A 20157-nucleotide genomic window follows, 5' to 3' on the forward strand; every position below is an offset into this window, starting at 1 on the left:
CCAGCCTGTTCTCCGGACCAACAGGGTCCAGATCCTCAGTAGACACCAGTGGCCCTTTGACAGGTGGCCTCGCCGACCTCTCCAGCTTCCACGGGGGCACCTCCCTTTGCACCCCACCATCCCAAAAGGGCCAATGTCCTCTCTGGCCAGGCCTGGGACCCACTGCTCCAGCCTCAACCTGGCATGTCCCTGTCTCAGTGCCTCATCCCCTGCTGTCAGGTCCTGACCCGACAAGGGCCTGGGCGGCTCGTGGGGTTGATGGGTGGTTTGCTTGTCCTCTCTCTGCGACCCCTTTGCAGTTTGAAGGCCGGAAGTACTGCGAACACGACTTCCAAATGCTGTTTGCTCCGTGCTGCGGATCCTGCGGTAAGGCCGGTGGTGACAGTGCACATCCTGGGCTGCCTGGGAAGTGGGCAGCAGTGGCGGGGGGCAGGGGACCGAGGGGGCACACAGAACTGGCCCAGCTCTTTCCTAACTGCCCACCTTGCCTCTCTGAGCGGCAACCCTCAGGCCCCCTACAGGCATCACCATCCCATGAGGGAGCCCATGGGCCAGGTAGAGAGCAGGTGGAGTGCTAGGTGGACGGGGCTTTGGAGGGTACAAAGAGGGGATGGGCACGCGCCCTCTGGCCAGCAGGGACCTGTCCTCTTCCAGGTGAGTTCATCATCGGCCGTGTCATCAAGGCCATGAACAACAACTGGCACCCGGGCTGCTTCCGCTGCGAGCTGTGTGATGTGGAGCTGGCTGACCTGGGCTTTGTGAAGAATGCTGGCAGGTGAGGTGGCCGCGTCGGGCCAGAGAGGACTGGGCCACAGCCCTTCACAGCACACCTGCCACCCCTCCTGTGTGCTGCCCACTTGCTGAGGGCCCAGCACGGTCCCGGTGCTGCAGCCTGCACTGATGTAGCTGCCCTCCCTCCAGGTCACCTCGGGGCGGATAGTCCAGCTCCCAGTTTACAGGGCCCCACGCTCAGCATGCTCCTGGCAACCTCTCGGGAGCCATGAGAAATCCTCACACTCCGCTACCCCACCAGCCACCCCGTCTGCTGACCCCATCTGTCCACCTTCTCCTGCCTGTACCTGTGCAGCTCACTGTGGCTGGAGGGAGATGCCCACATTTACTCTAAATTCAGGGCCACAGACCTCATGGGTACTCCAGAAGTTCCCACCTTCTGCGAACGCTTGGTCTCTCATCCTCCCTTCCCATATAGCATGTGGCTTTGTCTCCCACCTCCCCTGGCCCTAGCTCTGAGATCCCGTGCAGCCCTGCCTCTGTCTGTGAGCCCTGTTCATCCCCACGCTTTCTCCAGGGCTTCCTTCTCCACGCCACTCTCTCGTCCTTTCTGAAGGACTGGCCTGGGGAGCTGGGTTAAAAACACTGCCGGGCCTTCCTCCCCAGCTTCTCCCAGCACACCTGCCGCCCCTCACATGTGCTACCCTGGCCTCATCTGCCCAGGGACCCACACCTCCTCTTGACCCCTCAGCAGCCCTCACCACAGCTGCTGAAGTGCAGAAACGGCCCCCTTCTGGCACCCGGGACCGTGAGTTCCTGTGGTTCTGCCCACCCTCACAGCTGCACCTGCTCATTCCCCTCCTCTGAGCCACCTTTCTCCCTGTCTCTCCATGGGGGCATCGTCTGGGGCTCTGTGCCCGGCCCTCATGGCTGCCCTTGCAGACAGAATCTCAGAGCCCTAAATGGCATGTGTGTCTGGACAATTCTGGGCTCCACTTCAGGCCTCTCTCTCGCTGTCCTCAGCTGCCCACATGCCACCTCCACTTGGTGTCCACCAGGCATCCTAAACGCAATGGGGCACAAGCAGCTTGGGATTCTCCTCCACTGACCACCAAGGCTGCCTCTGCATGCGTCCCCTGTATCAGCGAGAGGAAGCGCCGCCCCCCAGAGGCCCCAGCCATGCCTCCCCTGCCACACTCTCTCTGTCCAGGCACTCTGCTCCCTCCCGCAGCTCTTGCGAGATGCTTCCCCGACACTACCAAGCTCTTGTCCGTGTGCTGCCCACGGGAGAGGCACATGGCCTGGTGCCTGGTGTCTAGCCCACTGTCCTCGGAGCTGGGCGGTGCCTGGTATTGAGCACCTTGTCTAAATGAAGGGCTGAAGGGCAGACGGTGCAGTGCAGGGGCCGAGGGACAGCACCAGGGGCTCGTGCTGACCAGCAATGTCGCCGACAGGGCGTGTGGAGCGAGCCCAATCTCCTTCCTGAGCCAAGGTTTGCACAGGGCCACTGCCCCAAGGGCTGGTTGGGGAAATCCGAAAGATGCTGGAAATGTTTTGGAAAGTCAAACATGCTACAAAAGCGTATTGCTGTAAGGACGGTGCAGGGCAGCAGCTAGAGTGAGGAATGAGGGCCCCCCTCGGCCCTCCCAGCCCCACAGTGCAGAACCTCAGAATCTGGGCAGATGTGCTGTGAGCTGCCAGAGCCCCAGCAAGAGAGCCCACGAGGCTGCCTCTGCCACTGTACCACCACTTTGCCATTCTTGGGTCAAAGAGAGCGTTCTGAGAAACGCTTCATGTTGACCAAACACAATAACCTGTGTAGTCTTAAAGCTACAGTTATATTTATGGTCTGTACAAACAAATACAAAAAAGGACATGTTAGGGAAATATCTGCACGTTAGCAAGAGAAATAGCTCAGGCAGAGAGAGGCCTCTCTGGAGGAAGTGGGTCTGGGTCAGTGGGAGGCAGGTGCACAGCCCAGCCCTTGCCTGAGCTGAGCTCCCGTGACTGCACAGGATTTGCTTGTCCAGGACTAGGAGGCCCGGGAGCCTGTCAAAGAGCTCTGGGGGTTGCAGGCTTGTGCGTGGGGTTACAGCAGGAGAGATCCAGAATCCAGAGCTGTGCTGAGTCCCTGCAGGCCGTGAGTGCTGACGTCCTCTGGCAACCAGCCTGAAATGTGTGGCCTGTGTCTCTTCAACTGAGGCAGTGTGTGTCTGTCAGAGGCACTACAGAGGGGACTCAGAGTACCTTGCACTGCAAAGGAATACTGAGACTCCCTCCCTGCCCCTACCAGGACTCCCAGATCCCTCTTCTGGGTCATTTGCAGCCTGCCTTCCGGGTCTTTCTGCTGAGCCTTGCTGCTGAGCGATTCTGTAGTGGGAAGGAGGCTGGGAGCCTAGCGGGAAAGAAAGGCCTCCATTGTTCAGGGGTTGTTCTTCTGGCCTCCTCTCTCCCTGCCACAGATGAAGTCGTTGAGTGTCTAGGAGCCATTGTAGCCATCACAAGCCCCTGCAGAGGGGTGGCCGATGAATCCCCTTTGTCAGTTCTCCCTTTTTAGGGGTTGAGACTAGGCGATCTAGAGAAATGGTGGGCATCTGCTGAGATTTCAGGTTGCTTGCTGGGGAGGTGGCTGGGGAAAGGGCAGATGCCTCGGGAAAGGGCAGATGCCTCTTGCTCAGTCTGCTGAGTCCTAAACAGTCTGCGCTCGGCCTGGACGGCGCCCCGCCGCTCACAGCTCTGACTTGGCACTCAGCGAGCTCTCATTGGTTTTCCCTTCGAAGCTGGGAGGCGGGCCCTTGAGCCTTTTGCCACAGAGCAAGTTGCACAGGGCGTGGCGGAACTTCTCAGCCACAAAGAAATACATGATGGGGTCGAGCGCCCCGTTGAGGCTGGTGAGGCAGGAGGTGATGCGGTTTGCCAGGGCCAGGATGCGCTGGGTGGCACAGGAGGCCCCACGGCTGCGGTAGTGCAGCACGTAGACGGAGCGGTTGACGTGGTAAGGCACGAAGCAGACCAGGAAGATGGCCAGCACTATGGCGATCATGCGCACTGCCTTGGTCTTGAGGCGCTTCTCCACACGTAGGCCCTGCCTTAGGCTGCGGATGATCAGCAGGTAGCAGGTGACCGTGGTGATGAACGGGAAGGTGAAGGCCACGGCCAGGGACACCAGGGCATGGTGGGAGGCCTTCTCCCGGTACAGCTGCAGGCAGACCACCGTGTGGTTGGTTTGCACGGTCTGCGGGCTCACCAGCAGCGGGGCCATGGCCACGGCCACCACCACCCACAGGAAGGCACAGGCCAGGTGTGCGTAGAGGGGCCTGCGGAGCTTGAGGGACTTGACCGGGTGCACGATGGCCAGGAAGCGGTCGGCGCTGATGCAGGTGAGGAAGTAGATGCTGGCGTACATGTTGAGGTAGAAGAGGAAGCCGGTGAGACGGCATGCGATTTCCCCAAACGGCCAGTGGTTCCCAGAGAAGTGGTAGACCAGGCGGGTGGGCAGGACCAGCACGCACGACAAGTCGGCCACGGCCAGATGCATCAGGAACACGTTGGCTGGGGTCCCGGACTTGTGGTCTCGGATGAAAAGCCACAGAGCCAGGGTATTGCCAACGAAAGCCAGGATAAAATCCAGAAGGTAGAAGGAGGCGAACAGCATGTTCTCCAGTGGCGTCTCCTGGCCACATTGCTCTGCCGTGGCCAGGGAGAAGTTGGTGATCAGACCTGGGGGAGCCACTTCAAGGCCATTCATGCTTTGGCTGGAGTCAGAGCCTGGAGGGAACAAGCAAACAGTTCACAATGAGCTTGCGACCCGGGCAGCTTCACGCTCTCCGAAGTCCAGAAGTCAGGCCTCCGATGCCTTCAGAACCTCCTGCTTTCAAGCTCAGCACTGCCCACGGGGCTGCTGAGAGGACCTCCTTGTCCATTTGGGGTGCGTGAGCGTCAGAGGCATTCTGAACTTCAGCACAAGGCAAACGCAGAACCAGGGCTTGGAATTTCGCCACTACACAGCTGCACCCCTGCCACTGGGGAGATCTGAGGCTCCTCAGAGCTGGGAGGACCGGGTCAGTGCCATGGCGGGGAATGGGACCTGAGCCTCGCCTAGGTGAGGCTCTGGGTTTTCTGTTCTGCCCCTGAGGTGTGCTGTCTCAGTGACGGGGTGGTGAGGGGCGGGGGCAGTGTGTCTCCAGGATTCCAGCTCCTCCTCAGCCCAAGCCTTGGCAGGTGAGTTCTGCTCATCCTGAGTGCCTGGACCCTCCCGGACCTACCTGCCCACAGGTGCAGCGGCCAGGGCGTCACCACTTTCTGCTTCCCCTGACCATGGCTTCCCCGGCACTTGACTCAGGAGGGTGCCCCCAGGATGGCAGCAAGGGCTGTGCCCTGGGACGTCAGAGGTCTGCTCTTTTTACCCACCTGAGAGTCTCAGCATCTCTCTTGGGGGCTTTCTGGACCCAGCCCACCAACTCCGTTTGGACATCCTGACAGGTGGGGAGACCTGTGTTTAGGAGAAGCCTGTGCCTGGGTATCAGGCCAGCTGGGAGTATTTTCTCTCCCAGAGTAGATCCACCACCAGGGGGCAGCATCTCTTCCAGGAGGGAAGACCCATTTTACCGAGTCAGAGACACTGGCCAGCGCTGTTCAGGTCAGGTCTGTAGCCCCAGAGAGGCCTGGAGGCCCCGTGGCTTGCCCACGTTTGAAGGCCAAATGCAGAGCCCCGTGACAGTCCTGGGTAACAAGTCACGTCCATCTGGTGAAACCCCGGGTCTGGATAGGGTGCTCCCCACCCTCAGCAGACACAAAATCACACCTGTTTTGATTTTAGTCAACTCAGAAGATTCAAGAAGGAGAGTGAGGGTCCCAAACACCCCGCCTCCCCAACCCAGGCCTGCGAGTGGGGGTGTGGGCAGGCGGTGGGGCCAGAGCAGCCCGGAACCAGGGCAGGACAGCCGGCCTGGCCTGCCTTTGAATTGGGGTCACCAGCAGGCTTCGGCCAGGTGGGTGCTGATGATGGCACAGCTTCTGGGGCTCCTCTGGGCACTCGGCTTCCCAGTATCCACAATCCCCACCCTGCACAGCCAGGCTGAAGCAGAGGCTGGAGAGGGGTTTGCAGAAGAGAAGCTGGCATCCAGCCTGTGCCCATTGCAGTATGGCAGCAGGAGGGGAGGAGGCACAGGCTGCAGCCCTGGCAGGGTCCTCATCCTGGGCGAGCCTGGCTCTGCACCGAGCAGCCGGGGTCCTGCCTGCAGCAAATTCACTCTGCATATTTCTCCCTGCCCCTTCCTTCCTTCCTTCCTTCCTTCCTTCCTTCCTTCCTTCCTTCCTTCCTTCCTTCCTTCTTCCTTCCTTCCTTCCTCCCTTCCTCTCTCTCTCTCACTTCGCTTTGCTTGCTTGCTTTCTTTTCTTTCTTCTTTCTTTCTTTCTCTTTCTTTCTTTCTTTCCTTTCTTTTCTTTCTCTTTTTTTTCTCTTTCTTTCTTTCTTCCCTCCCTCCCCTCCCTCTCTCTCTCTCTTTCTTTCTTTCTTTTTTTCAGGGTCTCGCTCTGTCACCCAGGCTGGAGTGCAGTGGTGCAATCAGCTCACTGCAGCCTCAATCTCCAGGGCTCAAGTGATCCTCCCACCTCAGCCTCCTGAGTAGCTGGGACTACAGGTGCACACCACCACACCCGGCTAATTTTTGTATTTTTTGGTAAAGACGGGGTTTTGCCATGTTGCCCAGGCTGGTCTCAAACTCCTGGGCTCAAGTGATCCTCCTCTCTCCTTGGCCTCCCAAAGTGCTGGGATTACAGGCATGAGTCACTGCGCCCAGCCCCTCTCCTGTTACTGACTCCACAGGGCTGTCTCAGGATGCTGGTGGCATGGGGCAGAGAGGGCATGGTGACTGTTCATGGGTACAGCAGCTCCTCAAGGAGGAGGCTGGAGCCATCCTCACATGGAGGAGAAGCAGGCATGGTGGTGGCCCTAGTCCTAGGGAAGGGTGGGCCGCACCCTTCCTTCAGGAGAGCAAGCGGCCAGCTGCTGTGGCCCTCACACGGAGGGTGAGGGCTGGCCCGAGCACCTGGCCATCAGTGTCCTCAAGCAAAGGGGAGGGCAACTACCTAATAATATTACCTTTTAGCTATTTCTCTAGGCAGGTTCCCCTACCTGAAAAGATTGCCCCCGGCTTCAGAGTGTTTCAAGATGCCTGAAGTTCTAACACCAGAGATGGTTTCCTTCTGCTACCAGGAACAGGGTCTGTTCTTAGTCCAGTGTGGAGTTCCTCATGGGGACCCCATTCCCCAGGAATCGAGGTTCCACAGTCCTCTGACTTGGTCTGGATGGTCTCGGCTGGCACTTTCCCTAGGACTGCTAAAACCACGGTGAGGGCGGAGAGCTGAGGGCCGAAGAAGGCGGAGTGAGTGATCCTTGGGAGAGGGAGACAGGCTTGGCTGGAGCCCTGGGGAAGGGCCGAGGGCTCTGAAGGGGGCTGTGGAGGAGAGGTAAAAGGAGGGAGGAACACAGCCCTTGACAGGGCCTGTGAGGCAGGGGAGGACAGGGAGCAGGTGCTGGTGGGACAGTGCGGGGGGAGGGGGGCCTGTGACTTTGACGGTGTCATGTTGCATGTGCTGGGGGTGAGGACCCAGAGACTGGAGGAACAGGGCTCCAGGGCAGGCACATGGGCAAGCAGAGAGGACAGCCCGTGGTAGACGGGAGGGGTACACAGGTGTGCTGTTTTCAGGTTGGCAGGAGAGGAGGAAGGTGTGTGCGGGGAGGCCCTGGAGACTGGAAGAGGAGGGGGGGCCCAGTGAGTGAGGGGTCCTTGTTAGAACCTGGGGGTGGGAAGGGGCCAAGGTGGGTACCCTCCACCCCAGGCTGTCCCTCGGGCCTGTACTGTGCCTCACAGTGCAGGCATCACCTGGCCCCACGAGAGAGCAGCTCATAGGTACGACTGACCACTCTGCCTGGCATGGTGGGGGCCTGCCTGTGCTGGCTCAAACCAGTGTTAGCCCCATGTTACAGATTAGGGAATCAAGGCCGAGTGTCTGCTAACTTGCTCTAGGTCACTTGACCAGGGGACATTGGCCCTGGAGCTGGAAGTGAGACCAGGGAAACCATCTCACTTCCTGGAAGACCGCCAGGGCGTCTCGGCCAGCGCAGGGAGTGTGACTCAGTCTCAGAGCTTGCCATGGAGTTGTCTCCCAGGCTCAGCACCCCCACCTGGCCCTGGGACCACTTCCTAATTTTAGGGGCCCATGTGTGAAATGAGAATGTGCAGCCCCTTGCTCAAAAAGGAAGAGTTTCAGGACAATGACAGCAGAGCGTTACTGGGCTCAGGGCCCTGAGTGACAGCAGGGGTAGCATATCTCATGGTACTAGGTGGGCCTGTGGTGCCTCCTGCCTCCAGCCCGGGGGCCTCAGCCTGGGCACTGCCCTCCGCTTCCTGTCCGGGCCGAAGGGCATGCCCCTCCCTCTCTCTAGGACTGAGACTCCATTTTAAACCACTTTCTGGTTTGTTTCAGGTTTGCTGAGGTTTCTCCTCCCTTTCTGAACCCCGTTTAAGGAGTTCTGATACTGATTGTTGCAGTTTGGTCTGAGATGGGCCCCGCTTCACTCTCCGTTGCCCTTTAGAAACACAAACTTCAGCCTAGACTTGCTGGTTCCTCACGGCTCACTGCTCAGAGGCCACCGCGCAGGTGTCCCTAAGAGGAAAGGGCGTGGAACGGGCCGGGGCCTGGGCAGTGTTGCGTCCCGTGGCTGTGGGTGAGTCGAGCATCCAGGACAGGTCTTAGGCCTCTGTGGAGGTGGCAGGTGGGCATGTGTGGCCTCGGGGAGGGCCTGTGGTGGCAGTGCCATGGCCAGGTGGTGGCAGTTTCCTTTGCATTAGCGCCACTCCACCCCTGGCCTGAGCCTTCTCCCAGGCATCTGGCTTCTCTATGGGTCAAGGCTGCCTAATGGTTAGGGGCAGGGGTGCTGTCATTGCAACCCGGACTGCGGGCAAGCCACTTCCCCTCTGCAAGCCCCCATCAGAGGGACAAAACACAGCTTGGTGGGCTGCTGTGAGTTCAGACTGTGGTCAGCCTTCAATGCGCAGGTCAGACCATCACCAAAGAGATGGGACGAGACAGGCTGCTGCTTGTCTCCCTGGGCAGGGTTCCCTGCTGAGTGTTTCCTCTGCTTAGCCCTGGGCTCCCAGCCCGCCCCACCCGGCCTGCCCCTTACCTCTAGGTGCTGGTCCGGGAGGAAGGGACAGGGGTCTGCGGGGCAGCAGGTGATCTCCGCCCGTGGGTGTCGGTGGTGGCAGGGGGCTCCGTGCCGCTGTGGGTGGAACGCTGGCTATTTAAGGAGAGGAAGGGAGACCACAGCCCCTCTGGCCCTGAAAGGCTGCTTCATTCCTGAGGGGTCCCTTGTGTGATGGGCCGCTCCTCTGGCTGCTGCTGCCGCCACCGGAGGGTGAATATTCTAGTGTGTCCCTAGCCCATGCCCCCCGCCCCCAGCTTGGCCACAGAGGCTGAGTGTGTGACTGTCTCAGAGACTCAGAGCAGGCGGGGGCTGGGTGGGGGGCTTGGGCTGGAGCTGAGGGACACAACAGGACGTTTCAGAAGGGGATGATTTCCTACTGATGGGGGGCAGGGAGGGGCTGGCTGCCATGGCAACAGGCGGCGCTCCCAGGCCTGCGCCCGCAGACAGTGGAGGGGGCCTGTGAACGGAGGGTAGGCGGCCGAGGAGTCTTGCTCACCGAGTGAGAGGCGACTCTTTGAGAACACTTGCTGTAGGGTCCTTGTGTCCTGCCCTGTATAATGAGGCCCCATTTGGGCACACAGAATAAATCATGGCCTTTATCTGGAGCGAGGCACAGCTGCAGGAGCCTCATAATGGGGCGCTGTCCTGCCCGTGGGGATGCGGCTCAGCTCAGAGGCCAGGTGCCTGCCGGTGCAGCTCCCCTTCTGCACGGAAGCCCATGAATCTGACCGCTGGCCCTGGGGCTCCTCCCTGGGGCGGCTCCAGGCTGGGGTGCCTTTGAGTACTGCCGGCGGCTGCCTCTGAGACTGAGTGAACAAAGTTCATTTCTCCCTGTCTTTGTAAAAATGATACATCCAGCAACATGGGAAACCAAATCACCCTTCCTGGTTTCAAAAGACTTTAAATTTTGTTGTTTAAACATTGAAAACTGTATGTATGTGGCTAGCATTTAAGGGGCAGTGTCTTAAATTTGTCTCTTCACATCACCCTGTGCAGCTGGGATTATTGCCTCATTTTACAGACAAGGAAACTGAGGCTCAGGCAAATGAAGAAACTCACCCATCAGCAAACAGTAGGAAGCAACAGAGCCAGGATTTGAACCCAAGCACGTGTCACTCCAGAACTTAGGCTTTGTGTGTGTGTTTGTTTTGTTTTTCTGCTGCATTTTGAAATTAGAATTCTTAAATTCGATCCTAATTCAACCTGAAAAAGAATTCTGAAGGTCACCTTTAGATTTGGTGCTGTGATCTGGTCTGTTGAGAAGCTATTTCCCATCTGGACTTCCTTCAAGAGAGATGGGCTTCCCAGTTTGTCTGGCCTGAGAGCCAGCTGGGTGTGAAGTGTCTGAGCCAGGGCACAGGTCTCTTTCTTGTTGTGCCCGCAGGCGGCTGTCTGGAAGAATTGGCCCAGGCTGGTTGGAAAGGTGGCGGCTTGAAGCTAACCACCCTGAGCAGGGCATTTCTGGGCTCACAGACCTTCTGTTATTGGGGTGATCACTGTCGATGGCTTCAAGGGCATTCACCATGGTGATGGAGTTTTGAGGCGTTGAGCTTATTCCTGTATCTTTGAAACAGAAGTAATTCCTCGTGGGTTGAGTGTTGTCCTGACGCTCAGGAGGAGTCACCAGAATGTGGAGTGGGGTCATGAGGCCTAAATGCCGAGTCTGGGACAGAGGCACCGCAGGGGGCATGGGCTGGCCGCCATAGGCGCCAGGTGGGGCAGCTTAGCCCCAGACCTGCTGAGGAGGTGGCCTGGGGGTTGGGGTTGGGGCTGGGGCACAGGTGTCTGGGCAAGGGTGGGCTTCAGGGATTGTGGTGATGAAGACTGAAGCCACAGGTCACAACTGCTTCCCATCGCTGGGGCGTAAGAGCCAGGGCCCTGGCCAGTTGTTGAGGGGAGATGATGCCCACCGAGGCTCCCTTCCTCTCTTGCACAGTCATTCATTCACCCAGGCATTCAATCAACTGACCCTGAGCTGCTGCCCCCTGCTGGGCACATAGGGTCTCGGGGAGGCACAGAAAGCTGCAAGTGGCGGCTGGGCCTCTGTTTGGGCCCCTTGCCCTGCACACAGCTGACGATGAGACACCCCAGGGCAGATGGAGCACAGTGCTGTGCAGGATGGAGTCTAGACCCAGCAGTAGCAGGTCCTGGGGTCCAGGGAGGGATGCTGAATGGGTAGCCCTGGCATCTGGGGTCTGCCCACCATAACCTGGGTGGGGATCTTGGGTCTGAGATTGGATCTCTTCAATATCCTCCCTGACCAGCCTGTCGGAGGGGCCAACACTGGGTGTCGGGCAGCCGTGCAGGCTGGTGAGGGGTAGAGAGGGCCCCTGGGGCTGGGGGGCCTGGGAAGGGAGGCCTGGATGCAGCAGGAGCACCAGAGAGAGATTCGGGTGGCAGGTGGGGACGGGGGCCAGGGGTGTTGGATTGGGGCCTTTGTGTCTCTTTGCCTGGGGACTCTGAATCTAGATTCCTGCCACCTTTGAGGTCCAAGGAAACAGAAACCATGTTGATTTGTCTGTCCGTTGAGAACACAGCTGTCATCCAACACAGCGAGTAGCATCAGAAATTATTCTGAGGTCTTCACAAAAAGACTCTGTAGCGACAGTTCCTGGGTCTGGGGGCCTCCATCTGACGTAGCTGTGCTTGTCTTTGGAGACAGAAATCGCCTGTACGTGTTTGGGCCCTTCTTCATCCGGCAAACCCTGACGGAAGGGGGTGAGTGGGCCTCCCGGGACACTCACTGGCCACTCTGCTGGACACAGTGACACTCACTATAACTCGTGTGTGTTAAATACATTAGGAAAATAATGCTTTCAGCAGATATCAATTAAATGTCTACTGTATTCCGCAGCATGCCCCAGGCTTAGAGAAAGTAGAAAGAAGAAAATACCATCCAGAGACAGTAACTTCGAGCATTCTGGCGTCTTTCCTGCTGAGCGCCACACTTGTGGCCGTCTGGGCCTTGTGACAGGGCAGCCTGCTTTTCCGTACCCTGGGCTGAGCCCCTTTGAAGGCCCCAGCTGCTCAGTGAAGTTGCAGGGGTCCGGGCTCTCTTCTCCTGGAGGTGGCCGGGCTGTGTGGGAGTGGGGGGTCTGCCCCTAATGTCCCCGTCTCCCGCAGGCATCTCTGCCGGCCTTGCCACAACCGTGAGAAGGCCAAGGGCCTGGGCAAGTACATCTGCCAGCGGTGCCACCTGGTCATCGATGAGCAGCCCCTCATGTTCAGGAGCGACGCTTACCACCCTGATCACTTCAGCTGCACCCACTGTGGGTAGGTGCGCGGCCCGGCCCTGCAGCTGCGGGGGCGGGGAGCTAGGGCTGGCCCAGGGTAAGGGCGGTGGGGCCTCCACCTGGGGAAGTGTTGAGGAGGGAGAGGTGAGCAGAGTGGGCAGAGAGAGGGGTCCCGAGAGCAAGGCTGCAGGGCAGAGGTGGGCCAGAGGCCAGGAAGCGGCCATGGCGGGAAGCTTCTCTCTCCAGGGCTCTGTTCGGGGGGCACTTGAGACTCAGGAGGTGGGTGGGCTGGGCCCCTAGACTGCAGACGAGGGTTGAGATGGAGCAGCAGAAGGGACCTGAGGGGTAGAGGGGCAGGGCAAGAGACCGGGAGTGGGCTTGGTGCTGGTGTTGGAGAGAGGAGTTGCACAGGCAGCCCCTGAGCCCCCATCCTCGCCCACCCCCACCGTCCCCTCCAGTCCTCTCCGTGCCTATCCAGACACCCCGTCTGGTGTGGAGGAGGAGGGGGCCCCGAGAACAGACCTGCTTCTCAGAGGCCAGGGTGCAGAACACAGGCCACTCTTCTGGGCTGTGCGGGAAGTCTGTGCTCCAGGGCCTGTCTGGGGCACAGGAAGTCTTCAAAGGGCCCAGAGATCAGAAGGAGCTGCCGCCCAGGCTCTGCAGGGACAGAATGGGCCCCTCGGGGAGCCGTGCCCTGGGGTGGAGGCGCTGCTGGCATGACCCTGCAGAAGGGCAGGGATGGCACCTGGGGGCTGCGCGCTGTCTTCCAGGAAGGAGCTGACGGCCGAGGCCCGCGAGCTGAAGGGTGAGCTCTACTGCCTGCCCTGCCATGACAAGATGGGCGTCCCCATCTGTGGGGCCTGCCGCCGGCCCATTGAGGGCCGAGTGGTCAACGCGCTGGGCAAGCAGTGGCATGTGGAGGTGAGCCAGGCTGGTGGACACGTGGCCTCAGGTTGGGGGGTGCCCCAGCTCAGGGTCACGGTCAGAGCCCTGAAGCCCCTCCACACTCCCAGCCCAGGGCGGGTGGCTGGCTCCCAACGAGGCCCTTCCTCTGGGGTACTGCCCCTCCCTGTGCTCAGCCAGGGACCCCAGCCTGCCCACGGGAGCCAGGAGACCCGAGTGCACACACATGGTTGGGTAGCTGTGCTCACCTCTCCTCTTCCCCCTGCTGGCATTCTAAGAGACTCCAAGGTCACGAGAAAACTTTGGGGGCAGTCTGCCCAGGGTGCCTGGGGGTTGTGGTTGACAGAACCTGCTGTTTGGACAGCCCTGTGCAAACATGGAGCTGAAGGGTTCCTCAGGTGTGAGCACTGGGTCACCTGGAGTGCCCCCGCTGGGTGGTGGGCTCTCATGTTCTCATGGGTACACTGGGAACAGTGAGCCCACCACCCTCCCTGATGACCTGGCCAGTGCTGTGTCCAGAAGCTGTGCCTTGGGTGGCGGCTTGGGTGGGAGGCCATGCCGTCCTGCCCTGATGCAGGCCCGGTCCCCAGCCCCCAGCCCCCAGCCCCCAGCCCCCAGCTCCCAGCCCTCATCCTCACATGCAGATCCCTGGGGGAATGCAGGGTGCTGCTCAGTGATCCCAGGCTTGCAGGGGGTGCCTGCAGGAGGCCCCACGTGGACAGGCAGGGCCGCCTCTGCCTGCCAGGGCTCACCATGCCGCAGCACCAGGCCGGCACCTGACTCCTGGGGCTGAGGCTGCCAAGGGGGAGGCCAGATTGGGAGGGGATGGTGACTCGCAAGGTTACCATCGGTGCCTTAGAGGAGGGGTAGGGTCTGCTGACCCCAGGGCATTCCAGAGGTGTCAGCCCCCTCTGCCCAGTGTGAATCCTGAAAGGCCTGCACCTGCCCAGACTCTGCTTCCTGTCCCCTTCTGTCACTGCTGCCTCCTGGGGCCACTGTGGTCCCCTGGAATCACCACTGGCTCCTGGGGTCACTGTTGTCCCCGGGTCACCACTGTCCCTCGGGGTCACCGCTCTAGCCCTGATGCCACCCGGCCCACCCTCTGTCCTCGCAGCACTTTGTCTGCGCCAAGTGTGAGAAGCCATTCCTGGGGCACCGGCACTATGAGAAGAAGGGCCTGGCCTACTGTGAGACTCACTACAACCAGGTGAGCCCGGTGCAGAACCTTCAGGGATGCGGGTCTGGAGGGGGTGGCCAGGAGAGCTGCTGTGAGCAAGGGAGGCTGTGGACATCCCCTCAGGAGCTCTGCCAGGTGCTGAGCCCAGCCTGCACCCTCAGCCCTGGCTCCTAGCCTGGGGTCTCCCGACCTGGGCAGCTCTCTTCAGCCTCAGTGTCTTCCTTTGAAGAATGTTGTGGGGCTGGTGTGAGGTCCTGGGCACATGGGGCTGACAGTGCCAGCAACCCCCTCCCTCCCTTGCTCTGGTACAGAAGGCAGGGGGCACTGATGGGATGCAGTCACCACCTGGGCCCACCTCCTCGCAGGACAGCAGCAGCCAGAGCAAAGGGGCCTTCTGGGGAGCAGTGCCCCACCCTGTTGTCCTTCCCGGGAGGGTGGTTCTAATGGGTTGCAGTGCCCTCAACCTAGCCTTGCAGCTGGGCCCTGGGAGGCAGGGCCTGGGAGATGCCTGAGAGGGGCCAGGCTGGCTGCATGATGTCACACCCCAGCCAGGGCCAGGCTGGCTGCATGATGGCCCTGGGCTGGGGGGTGACTGCCTGCAGCCGCTCTGACAGCCTGCTCGGCCCACAGCTCTTCGGGGACGTCTGCTACAACTGCAGCCATGTGATTGAAGGCGATGGTGAGGCCTTGTGTTCCCTCCCCCACCCCACCTGCTCTCCTGGGGCCTGGGTGCTGCAGCTGTGAGCCCAGCTGTGCCTGCGGCAGCCTAGCCAGGCCTGCTGAGTCCCACGCTTCCCTCACAGTGGTTTCGGCCCTCAACAAGGCCTGGTGTGTGAGCTGCTTCTCCTGCTCCACCTGCAACAGCAAGCTCACCCTGAAGTGAGTCCCTGTGATCGTGGGATGGGGCTCAGGGTGGAGGGGGCTCCTGCGGGTCCTTCCTCTCAACGGCCCTCCTGCACACCAGCTGGGTCTGGCCTGGGGATATGGTGGGGACAAGGGGCAGCCCGGCCTTATACCACCCAGGGAGATGGGGGTAGGTCCAGGGGGTCTAGGGGATCCAGGGACCCCAGGGAACAGTGAGAGGAGGAGGAACACTCGTGCCTCCAACACACCTGCCAGAACCCTGGGCTCTGGGGAGGGAAGGGCATTCCAGCCCAGGGAACAGCATATGCAAAAGCAGCAGTATCAGCTGCTCATTGAGGAAGCCTCGAGGGGCGTGGGATGGCTGGAGCTGGGAGAGGAGAGATGGCGTCCAGGTTTCCAAGGGCTGTGGGGAGGCATAGAGGGTTCTGGGGTTTCAGAACCTGAGAGAAGCCTCTGGGAGGGAAGGGAAGCCTCAAGGCCCTTCTCATCCCTATGCTCTCTGGCCAGCTCACCCTAGGGCCTGGCCTGCTGGCTAGGAGAGGCTGGTGTGAGGAGGCTGGGGGCTGAGGGAAGCCCACTCCACAGTCACCTGTCTGGGGTTAAAGGGGTGGGCGTGGGGCTCTGCTGACAGCTCAGCTTCCTCCCCAGGAACAAGTTTGTGGAGTTCGACATGAAGCCCGTGTGTAAGAGGTGCTACGAGAAGTTCCCGCTGGAGCTGAAGAAGCGGCTGAAGAAGCTGTCAGAGCTGACCTCCCGCAAGGCCCAGCCCAAGGCCGCGGACCTCAACTCTGCCTGAAGGCCCTCTTGCGCAGCCGCCTCTCGGCCCCTCCGCCTTCTCCCCTCCCGCTGTCCATGCTTGGCCCCCTCGTCCCCGTCCACCTGCGCCCTCTGCATCTTACGCTCCCCTTCTCTTTCTTCATTGCCTCCCCCCTTCCTGTTCCCTCATCTCTGCCTTCCCCCTGTCTCTCCTCTCCTCGGCTGTGGCTTCTGTCTGTGAGGAGGCAGGAGCTGGGGAGTGGGAGCCTATGACCCCACGTCTGACAGCCACGTCCACCTGTGCCCACAGTTTCCACCCACAGACCTCCAGGGACAGAAGCAAATTGCACCACAGCTCCCTGCCTGGCCTGGCCCTCCCCAGGCAGCTCAGTGGCTCATGCTGTCCTGTGAGAGCCCCTGCCCCAGAGCGGCCCCACTAAGCGCATGTGGCTCCTGGACTACCTACAGCCAGGGCAGCCTGCTGGAGCCACAGGGCCAGGACCATGCAGATGGAGGCCTCTGGGAGCCACCTCCAGTCCCTCACCACTCACTCAACCAGGGGCACAGTGTCCCTGTTCCCACACTGAGCCAGCAAGTCCTGCTGTCCACACCCACAAGCTACCTGGAGGGACAGGACCCACCTCCATCCCTCGGAAGGTCTTCCTGGAACCCCACCTTGGCCTCCCACCTGGGTTCCGCCCCGCCCCCTCCCCCCGACCTTGGGGCTTGTGTTGAGCCCTGGGGTGGGGCCAGGGGCCAGGAGGTGGTGAGGTCAGAGGAGGTGGGGTCAGAGGTGGCTTTTTCCCACCTCCAGGGAGGACGCTTCCTCTGCGGCCAGCGCAGACCTGGTGTTGGGCTCACGCTTGCACAATGAAGGCTTCTTCACACAACCACAGCAGCCTGCGTGGTTTGTGGCGGGGGTCGGGGGTGGAGGGGATGGCAGCGGCTCTGGACACACGCTGCTGGGGCAGTTGAACACAGGGACAGACATCAGACAGGCACGAGTTCAGGGGGCCCTAGCCTCTATCCCAGGCCAGGCTGCCATGAGGGGTTGAAGACTAGCCCTACCAGGACCTCACAAGCCTGGGTGGCCAGGTCCACATAAGCTGGCCCAGTGGGCAGAGGAGGGGGTGGGCGGGGACAGGACATGCCAGCGAGGTGGGGAAATCCAGGCCTCCAAGGTCCTATGTCCAGCTCTGCCCACTGTCTGGGCATAAGCTGGCCATAGCATGAAGCCAGCAGCCAGAGAGCCGCACCTCCACCCTGGCCGCCTGGGGGTAGTGCAGGCGTATCAGTGCCCCGGGTGGGGGAGGGACAGAAGGTGTGAGGAGGGGCCTGGGAGGAGGACTCTCCCACGAGTGCCCCTCCCCAGTCTGAGAAACAGGAAGGAAGGAAGGGAGGGGGAGGAAGGAAGCAGAAAGAGGGAGGGATGAAGTCATTTCTGGAGAATGCAGCTGCTCTCCGGGTTCCCTGGGGGACTCACACGGCATTTTGCTTTTTCTGCAGCTCTCTGTGGGCCAGAGCCTCCCAGGCCCCCTGTCTACCTCGTGCCACACCCTGCTTCCTCAGATAGACACACTTCTCCTGCTCCAGGGGTTTTTATTGAACATTCTGGTGGGGTGGGGTTGGGAGGTGTCCTCTCAGCCATCCACCAACAGCCTGGGGGTCCGAGACTCCCGACCCCACTCTGGGCCCGTCTTTGGGCCTCCCGGGGCAGCGTCCAGGACAGAGGGGGCCGCCTGCGGGGCTGAGTGGGCTTTGTATGGGGGCAGCATGGAAGGCTGCCTGCCGAGGACAGGCCCTGGGCTGAGAGGGCCTGGGAAGGTGCCGCCAGGATAGAGGTCGGGAAGGGTGCCTGAGCAGACACGCCAGCATCCGCTGCTAGGTGCTGGCCAGGGCTGGGGCCTTGGAGCCCGGCTGCTTGTTCATGGCACTCAGGAGCTGCTGCACGTATGAGGCCAGCAGGTCGTCCATCTTGTAGCCCTGGACAGGGGACAGGGTGGGTCAGAGGCTGTGGGTGCAGAGGACAGGTGGGGTTCCTGGACTCAGGGACCACCTTCTCTTCCTCAGCAACTAGGACCACCTTCTCCCTGCAGGGCATGGAGAAAGGGAAGGCGGGCCCCTGCCATTGGGGGCGTCATTTCTGCCTGCCCTGCTGGAGCTGTGTCTCCCTCCCTCCTCGGAACGGGCCAGGGGTGCAGGGGGTCCCGCCTGGCCTTGCCATCTTGGCTGCTGATCCTGGGGACGCACCCAGTCCCTCTCCAGATCTGCTGGCCCTGCCTGGGCCCTGTGACTGAGCCCTCTTAGCCACTTGAAAGGGGTGAGGGTGGGGAACCCAGTCTCCAGCAGCTGCATCCTATGCATCTTGGCTGGGAGAAGGGACCTGAGCTCACCAGGGAGGTCTCGCACAGCAGGCGGCTGCCACGGCCCAGGCTCCCCAGTGCTATGTGGAAGTAGGTGCTGCCGCTGCTCCAGCTGGAGATCTTGGTGAAGGGATAGGTGGTGAGCAGGTCCTGGGGGCAGAAAGGGTGGGTGGGCAGGACGCCTCCAGAGCCCGTGGGCTGTGTGTGTGTTAGGGGACAGGAGAGAGGCAGGACACACCGCAGAGGTGACTACAGCCCCACCTGCACGGGTCCCTGGACCTGGTGGCCCCCAGCCCCTCCGGAGGCCCAGCAGCTACCTTGGTCTTGGGGTGGATGAGCAGAACCCCATGTCGGTTGATGGCGATGAGGATGATGTCTGGGTAGGAGGGCTCCGAGGTTTGCTGGGATGGAGGGACACGGCGGTCATAGTCCAGCCCGGGAGGCCAGGCTGCACCTCCCAGGAGTTCACCTAGGCCACACGCACATACACACACACACCCACGCCCTCCAGCCTCGCGGCCAGCCCCACCCAAGATGTGTGCTGGTGGACGCTGGGCTTGCCGGGGCAGAGCTGAGCAGAGCCTGCTTGGGTAGGAGGCCCAGGCGTGGGGCAAGGTCTACCTTCACCTCGAAGAAGGCAGACCCGAAGGTGGGCCACCGGCAGATCCACTTCAGGAAGGCCACCTTGGTCTCCTCCACTGTCTTGTCCTTGTGCTTATCATAGGCCAGAAGGATGCTCTGGGGGACAGGAGGGCCAGTAAGGACTTGGGTGCCCAGAGGCCCCCCCAAAGCCCTGGTGGGGGCAGCACCTGCCTACCCCAGGGCTAGTATGGTGGGGAGGCGAGGGGAGGAATGCAGCATGGAACAGAGTCTCCGTGGTGCTGTGGACGGCGTAGGAAGGCGTGGTGTGTGCAGAGCCAGCCCACCCTCCACACCACCCGTGTGCACCCATGTGATCTTGGAGCCCAGGCAGGGCATGGCACTGGGGCAGGGTCCCAGGGAGGAGCAGCAGCCCGAGAACCCTTCCCCAGCCCCACGAGGGACCTTTTTCCACTCCTCCGAGGACATCAGGCGTGTGAGGTTCTCAGGCACCAGTTCCCTCAGGATCTTGGGGACACTAGCCAGCTGGGACCGGTCATTGTCGAACTGGGCCTTGTAGATGAGGCCCGCCAGGTGGATGGCGTCCTCCCGCGAACACTTGTGGAATCCGCGCAGGTACTTGGGCAGCTCCTGGGTGGTGGACACACTGGGCATGCTGGGTCTCCCGCTGCGGCCCACCCACCCCCAACCTCTTTCCCGCTCAGATGGTGGGGAACTGGGGCTTAGCCCACTCCATCCAGGACGGACTGAGCAGGGTAGAGAGTTTCAGGCCAGGAGAATGACCCTGAGTCAGGGCAGGGCCCCCTGACGTCTGCGTGGAGGTGGTGGCCTGCTCCACCCACGTGGTTGGCCCTGCAGGCCATGGCCACTGCTCCACGGGCCACAGGACCCTCTGTCCCACCCTCTCCAAGTCATGCTGCAGGTGCCAGTGCAGTCACTGTCCCCAGACGTTGCTGCCCTCTGCTCCTGGTTCCAGAGCCCTCAGGGGCTTGGTCTGCCTACCACATGGGCTGGTACCCAGGGCTGAGGCTGGCCCTGCCCTGGCCTGCTGGCTTCCACAGCCTCAGAACAGGTGTGGGAAGATGGGGGTGGCCCCAGTGCCCACCAGGGCAGCCTGCCCGGTACCTGGTGGTAATGGAGTATGGTGTCCGCATTCACATCCTTCCCCGGGGATATGTTGAGCCACAATTTCCGCATGAAGTACACCTGGTAGGGGAGCGTCACGGGGGCCCCTGGGCGAGGGCCAGCAGTGGGCACCAAGCCTGTCCCAGCAGGTGCACCAGCTCTGACCCCCTGCCACCCCCACACCGCGCCTGC

At 61.2% G+C, this 20157-nt stretch overlaps 3 protein-coding genes across 4 annotated transcripts in view; 1 reads left to right on the forward strand and 2 right to left on the reverse strand.

The window, feature by feature from the left end:
- LIMS2 (LIM zinc finger domain containing 2) overlaps nt 1-16767 on the forward strand; it is a 36814-nt gene extending 20047 nt beyond the window's left edge. For both annotated transcript variants that reach the window (XM_024243294.3, XM_063712704.1), the window contains 8 exons: nt 300-366; nt 655-775; nt 12068-12217; nt 12948-13098; nt 14195-14287; nt 14888-14936; nt 15061-15136; nt 15770-16767. In XM_024243294.3, the coding sequence (XP_024099062.1) occupies nt 300-366; nt 655-775; nt 12068-12217; nt 12948-13098; nt 14195-14287; nt 14888-14936; nt 15061-15136; nt 15770-15917 (855 nt within the window). In that variant the 3' untranslated portion in view covers nt 15918-16767. The remainder of the gene's footprint in view (nt 1-299; nt 367-654; nt 776-12067; nt 12218-12947; nt 13099-14194; nt 14288-14887; nt 14937-15060; nt 15137-15769) is intronic.
- On the reverse strand, nt 1999-9408 carry GPR17 (G protein-coupled receptor 17). The gene is made up of 2 exons (XM_002812373.6): nt 8924-9408; nt 1999-4500 (listed from the first exon to the last, which is right to left on the reverse strand). Exon 2 carries the CDS (start codon nt 4478-4480, stop codon nt 3461-3463), a length of 1020 nt encoding a protein of 339 aa, XP_002812419.1. The 5' UTR covers nt 4481-4500; nt 8924-9408; the 3' UTR covers nt 1999-3460.
- Nucleotides 16768-17459: 692 nt separating the features above from the next.
- Nucleotides 17460-20157, reverse strand: part of MYO7B (myosin VIIB) — a 72308-nt gene continuing 69610 nt past the window's right edge. Inside the window, exons 43-48 of the mRNA XM_063712646.1 lie at nt 19966-20072; nt 19285-19470; nt 18862-18978; nt 18558-18641; nt 18271-18390; nt 17460-17860 (exon numbers count right to left, since the gene is read on the reverse strand). Of these exons, the coding sequence (XP_063568716.1) occupies nt 17759-17860; nt 18271-18390; nt 18558-18641; nt 18862-18978; nt 19285-19470; nt 19966-20072 (716 nt within the window). The 3' untranslated portion in view covers nt 17460-17758. The remainder of the gene's footprint in view (nt 17861-18270; nt 18391-18557; nt 18642-18861; nt 18979-19284; nt 19471-19965; nt 20073-20157) is intronic.

Source organism: Pongo abelii, chromosome 11 (genome assembly GCF_028885655.2).
Source record: "Pongo abelii isolate AG06213 chromosome 11, NHGRI_mPonAbe1-v2.0_pri, whole genome shotgun sequence".
Taxonomy (NCBI): Eukaryota; Metazoa; Chordata; class Mammalia; order Primates; family Hominidae; genus Pongo; species Pongo abelii.